Below are 6,715 nucleotides of genomic sequence, written 5' to 3'. Positions count from 1 at the left end.
CCTGCACTGTGAATGTTTACATGTTATGTTCAATTAAACCATGGCAACATGTAATGTTTGTGTATTATTATTTTCAGCAGACTGTGTTTTTCTATTGTTGTGACTTAGATGACGTTCAGAGCACATTTTATGACCAATTCATGCAAAACTCCACGTTATCCCAAGGGGTTCACATACTTTTTCTTGCAACTGTATATATATATATTTCAAAATTTGGATTGCTAACAAAGAATTAAGGGAGAACTGGAATATTTGGGCCGACAGGGTGCACCAAACTCTCTATATATTTATAGAGAGAGAGAGTTTGGTGCACCCTGTCGGCCCAAATATTCCAGTTCTCCCTTAATTCTTTGTATATATATATATATATATATATATATATATATTTGTAATATATATATATTAATAATATCAGTAAATTAGATTGGATTCTCCTGGTGATCGTAATTGATTTACTTTGTGATATATATATATATATATATATATATATATATATATATATATATATATATATATATATATATATATATTAAACTTTTCACAGAACTTAGAAGACAACGTCTTCTGCAAACGACATGCAAAGTTGGAGTTGGATGAGAAAAGGAGGAAAAGGTGAGTGATGAAATAAAGCTGTTTTACATGTCAGAACCTTCAGCAGCCACTTTTATTTAAACATTTAACAATTAACAGTACATAGAAGGTGTACTGATTGCAAACAGTTAACAATGGGGTATGTAATAATATGAAAGGTTTTGTGCAGTTGGTATGTCTTAAATCTTTTGCCATTACAGATAGTTCTCAACTTTCAAGTGTAATGGAGCCTGCCCGTTACAGTCACATGTCACAACAGCCGTTAAGTGAAGCACCTGACTTAATGACCTCCCCATCCCTGCTTTCCCCAATGCAATTGTTAAATGTGCGGGTTAAGTGGAACACAGGGTGCCTCGGGGTGGGGCAGGTCTTTGGAGGCCTAGTGCAGGACCAGGCCCACCTGCTCTGGGCCTCCCAAGGCCTCCCCCACCTCTGAGGCACCCTGTGCTCTGCTCCCTGTCCCCCAGAGTTCCCCAGGCCTCATCCTGCTCCAAAGACAGCTATTGAGCCAGGCAAGGGAGCCTAAATCCGGTCAGCAGAAGCAACCGGCACATGGAGGGCAGTTACAGCCTGTAGGCGGAGGCCTACTTCCCAACTGGCCATCCAAGGGCCTCCCGAGGCCTGCTCTCAAGATAGCTATTGAGCCAGGCAAGGGAGCCTAAAGACGGTCAGCAGAATCGACCAGCACACGGATGGCTGATGCAATGCAAGGCTCAGCTTTCTTACAGAGGCTGGCAACCTCATGCTATTCTCCTAGCAAGTAGTACTTCTCACGAGACTGTAGGGAGCTTTGTTTTTGAGGAAGCTCCACATTGGCTGAGCTGTGCAAAAAACAAAATGGTAAGTTGAGCTGCTTCTGGGCCCTGGGGCTGGGAAAAGAGCAGGCTGAGTCCTTTAAGTCCCTTGGGTGACTGGATGGGAAGTAGGCCTCAGCCTAAGGCTGTAACTACCCTCTGTGTGCCAGTTGCTTCTGCTGACTGGATTTAGGCTCCCTTGCCTGGCTGAGCGACCATCTTGGGAGCAGGCCAAGGCCTGGTGGGACCTCGTGGGATGGGTAGGGGAGGTGGGAAGGGCTTTAGTGTTCCTGCGGTTGGTCTTAAGGATGAAAAATGGAGGGGGCACTGCAGCGGCCATAACTTTGAAACTGGGTCACCAGTACCTTTTGGAGTGGTCTATTGTAACTACGAACAGTTGCTAAGCAACTGGTTGTAAGTTGAGGGCTACCTGTATGCATTTGCTTTATACTGTGTGCTGAGTGGCTTTGGATTGGGACTTTGTTCTTATTTAGTTGAAGAAAGCATGAGTAGCAATTTCATCTAGCAAGGGATTAAGCAAGAGCATATTTTATGATTTGGCTGTAATACAAGAACTTGGGAGAACCTATAGAAATTCAGAAACATGTTTAATACAAAGAGATGCGTTACTTTTGTTCTAAAATACTCAGATTTGCCCACAAATGAAATTTTGAGACTTTTCTGTTGTTGTTCCTTTGACTCCTCCACTCGCAGGTGGGATATTCAGCGTATCCGGGAACAAAGAATCTTGCAACGATTGCAACTTAGAATGTATAAAAAAAAAGGAATTCAGGAATCTGAGCCTGAAGTTGCCTCATTTTTTCCAGAGTCAGATGATGGTAAGTGGTTATCAAAATTCTCATATCTTATGCACAGAGAATCTGGGATGATTCTATTGTAAAAACATATATTTTCAAATAAGTATAATATGTGAATGAACGTTGTTGCTAAATATATAATGTTGTTCTCTCTTCCATTTCCTCTTCTAGTTGAAAGTTTGCTGATCACACCATATTTGCCTGTTGTAGCATTTGGGCGACCATTACCAAAATTAACCCCACAGTAAGTATACCAATGTACTATATAGCTGCATTAAGTCAAGTCAAGTAAGTTTATTACAGTCAAAGACCAGAGACCAGAACAAGTTAAAAACACTAAAGGAATATCCGGTAAAAAAATCTAAAATAAAATAATAAATAACAGATAAAATCTATATTAAAATCACAATTTGGCATCCAATGCGTCAGTTACACATGAGCAAAACACAGCATGGCCTAGCTATACTATAATATTAATCCTTAAACTGTGAGGCCCATGGTCATTAAATATTAAAATGCAAAAGAATAGTAATGCAAAAGGGTTTCCTGAGTTACTTGTGTAAAATATGAGGGCAATTTGGAAATAAACCTCCGTTTGGTTATCAATGACAGACACTCGCAGATACAGAACTTTTATTATACACATTAGAAAACTACAACATTACATTACTTTTTGACATAATTGCCATTCAAAGTGAGGCACTTGTCATAACGTCTTACATGGTTTGAAATTCCTTAGTAGTAGTCGCTCGGCGCCAAATCTGGGCTATAGGGGTGTGTGTGATCAAAAACATCCCAACGGAACTGCTTCAAAAGTTCTTGGGTGCATCTAGAGGTTTGTGGGCGAGCATTATCGTGAACCAACACCACACTGGAAGTCAGCATACCCCAACGCTTGTTATGGATGGCTTGTCTGAGTTTTCGTAACGTTTCACAGTAGACTTCTGAATTGATGGTCAAACCACACTCCATGAACTTTACTAGCAGTACTCCTTTGGCATCTTCACATTTGGCGGGATTTTCTATGGCATCACTTCCGGTGTGTTGGTTCACGATAATGCTCGCCCACACACTGCTAGACGCACCCAAGAACTTTTGAAGCAGTTCCGTTTTTGATCACCCCCCCCAGCCCAGATTTGGCGCCGAGCGACTACTACTAAGGAATTTCAAACCTTGTAAGACATTATGACAAGTGCCTCAATTTGAATGGCAATTATGTTGAAAAGTAATGTAATGTTGTAGTTTTCTAATGTGTATAATAAAAGTTCTGTATCTGCGAGTGTCTGTCATTGATAACCAAACGGAGGTTTATTTCCAAATTGCCCTCGTAGCTATGGTGGAGTAATTACGTGTTTCTGACAAATCCTCCGTGCTGCTGCGCAAAATCTGGCCACCACCGCTGTAATCACAGTCTGTTCATCCTTAAGCAGCCACTGGAGATGAGCAGTGTCAGAATGGCCAGGATACCTATCAATTATTGGGAGGATATATTTTTTTCGAATTTCTCTATAAAAAGAGCATTGAAGGAGTGTGTGTCCAACGGTCTCCACCTCTCCTGAGCCACAGGAACAGAGTCTTTCAGTCAATGGTATCTTTTTATACTTGCCATGCAGGACAGCCAATGGAAGCGCATGGCACCGTGCAAGCGAAAATGCTTTCCGGTGATTTGCCATCTCCAACTGGCTAAGATAACTGGCAGGAGTAACAATATATCTAATACAGTCTGGAGCCAGAAACAATGGAGCTTTCAATAAGTCCGCTTGCCTCTCAATGTCCTCTACCCTTTGTCGCAAGGTTTGTTTTGCTTGGTCGTAGTCCAACTTGAGTATTGAGGCTGGAGAAAAGCCTAGTTTGGCAAGGCTGGACTCAACGGCCTTGATCCATGAAGAGGGGAATTTGTCTTGGAGGATTAATGGAGCAAGGCCTTGCGGAAAGAAATTAAGCTTTAGCCAAAGGTTCAAAGAAGTTATACAGATTCTTGCTTCAACTTTTATCAATCCCGTCTCCAGGTGCAGAAGTGCATTTGAGACACAATGCGGCATCTGGAGAATTGCTCTAATAAATTTGGATTGAACTCTTTCCAATGGTGCGAAACATAAACCTTGGGTTTCACTGTGATGAGAGAATGCCAATTTAATACTTTATTAAATAGCATTTAACCCAGGGGTCTTCAAACTTGGCCCTTTTATGACTTGTGGACTTCAACTCCCAGAATTCCACAAGTCATAAAAGGGCCAAGTTTGAAGACCCCTGATTTAACCAATATTGTTACCTTTAGGAAATATGGGACAGGTTGGGAAGCTCATTTGTAAACTCCTGACTTTCAGCAGTTGCTTGTTCACGGATTAAGCAAAGAAATACTTGTCACTATCAATCCTATCTCAGAGAAATATACTATTGTTTAGAAAAGATGCTGTTTATCATTTTACAAGGGGGAACCTTGAATTTTTCCCTTTTTTAAATGCTTCCACTTTCTAATTTTGTTGATGGATTCTCCCATCGTAATGGTATCATAGAAATCACATTTCTGTGGCCTTCATATTACTTGCATTCTTGAAGTTGTGGTTTACTTCCTTTCACATTGCAAAGGTAAGGAGGTGAAAATGTATTGATAAAATACTTTGAAATTTGGTTTTACTTTTAGCTCCCATGAATTAAAATTCACATTTTCATTTTTTCCGTTTTTTTCAACAATTAATAGTGGCTGGCTTTACACATTGCACTAAGCCATAATGTGGTTGTTGAAGTTTCATCTTTGCGTGTTGTGTGGATGCATTTGTTACAGCTTGTAATCTGTTTCTTAAGGGATAGCAGGTGATGTGAACTCAGCTAATTGTGGTTTATTCAGCAAAAATGATTTAACAGCACCCAATATTGCAGAAGAATGCTAAGGTGAAACACTTTTTCAGTAGCTAAAGTTCAATATCATCTATATTCAAATGTTATGCAAATATTCTAGAAAATTTTTTTTTAGTTTGTGTTTGATTTCTAGTATGATCTCTGCCGCCAGGCATGTCGGCTTGCAGCTGAGTTACGCAAATGTAGACATAACTGCTAACCCCTTTCTTCTCTTCACCATCACTAACAATTTTCTGTGGACCACTTTCTGTCTGTCAGGAACTTTGAACTGCCATGGCTGGATGAACGAAGTCGTTGCCGGCTAGAGATGCAGAAGAAACAGACACCTCATCGAACGTGCAGGAAATAAGCATGTCAAACTAGGAGATATCTGTCTTGATGGTTGGCCTGTGTTATTTGCTACAAATGGCAGAGAACTGTATGTTTTGTTATGTTACTTTTTTCTACCATCCTCCATGATGTACATTGTTGTCAACTATAAATATTTTTATGCTTATCCTTTTTTTTCTTTTTCCCCTGGAATTTTTTTCACTTGTTTTTCATTTTTTTTCTTTTGCTTGGTAGAAAGTATTGGAGGCTTGTGTTGAGAGAATAAGGTTAGCAATTTATGGTATGCCTCTGTTGCACTGTATTGGGTAGCTGAAACCAACATAATCCACTGAGAAGCTATGAAAGATGGACAAGCATATAATGAAACATTTCCCATTTGTGAGTTCCTCACAAACACGAAATCTACCTGATTTTTATACACACACACATATATATACACACACATATATACTGTGTGTGTATATATATATATATTTCCTAGGAATAATTAGCTTGCTAATTAAGGGCCTTGAAAATTTGGGTGAGGGGGTTATGCATCATTGAGCAACACAGACATTTCATTTGACCTATTGCTTCTAATTGCTGTTCTATGAAGCATCCACATATTGATTCATGTATTTTCCCCTTCTCCATTGGCTTTTCAAGGCCTTTTTATGGGTTCCTTTCATGCCTTCTGATCAAAATACAATTACTAATCAGGTCTTGAATTTGTAATACTGAATGCAGGTAGTTCTGGTAATGAAGGGCTACATGCCTTCACAACTTTGTCACAGTTCTGATAATTTGGCAAAATCCAGAATTAACCATATAATGCTAGTTTGTCTCTAGATGTTTTCCTGTTTTGTTTTGCCAGATATCCTGTCAAAACTGAAACAATTGTTATTGGGGTTTTTTTATTTGAACTGTTTGGGTTTCCCAATAGAAATACTGAGTAGTAGCTGAAACTTTAATTTGTGATTGTTTTAAAGTTTGACACTTTTTAAAGCCAATCATAATCACGTAACTTTTACAGTATGTAGAAATCAAAACTTCCATCCTTCCTTGAGAATAAGGAATTCCTTTGTAAACCTGCATGTCCTTCTGCCTGAGGTACATAATTTTTGGAAGCTGCCTTTGTTTGTGTATTGCCTGCTTAGAATACTGATTATTTTTTTTGCAATCACTAAAATTTCTAGATAAATTGAGAAAAATTTTCTGTTTCCTGGATTGTAAAAAAAAACACCCTAATTTGGGTTATTTTCCTGCATCACTTACGCAGGACACTAAAAAAAGGTCGCATTTTTCCATTTTAATTTCCATATGTTTCAGGACGGTTGCAGTCCC

The 6,715-nt window shown here is 39.3% G+C and overlaps 1 protein-coding gene across 1 annotated transcript in view; it reads left to right on the top strand.

The window, feature by feature from the left end:
* The window catches only part of LOC107297560 (male-specific lethal 1 homolog), a 59,774-nt gene extending 54,363 nt beyond the window's left edge, over positions 1 to 5,411 (top strand). Inside the window, exons 5-8 of the mRNA XM_015826920.2 lie at positions 545 to 612; positions 2,100 to 2,224; positions 2,375 to 2,447; positions 5,321 to 5,411. Of these exons, the coding sequence (XP_015682406.2) occupies positions 545 to 612; positions 2,100 to 2,224; positions 2,375 to 2,447; positions 5,321 to 5,411 (357 nt within the window). The remainder of the gene's footprint in view (positions 1 to 544; positions 613 to 2,099; positions 2,225 to 2,374; positions 2,448 to 5,320) is intronic.
* Positions 5,412 to 6,715: the final 1,304 nt, after the last annotated feature.

This window comes from Protobothrops mucrosquamatus, unplaced genomic scaffold, assembly GCF_001527695.2.
Source record: "Protobothrops mucrosquamatus isolate PMUCROS unplaced genomic scaffold, P.Mucros_1.0 scaffold3382, whole genome shotgun sequence".
NCBI lineage: Eukaryota > Metazoa > Chordata > Lepidosauria > Squamata > Viperidae > Protobothrops > Protobothrops mucrosquamatus.
This window is presented reverse-complemented; position numbering and strand designations above follow the sequence as displayed.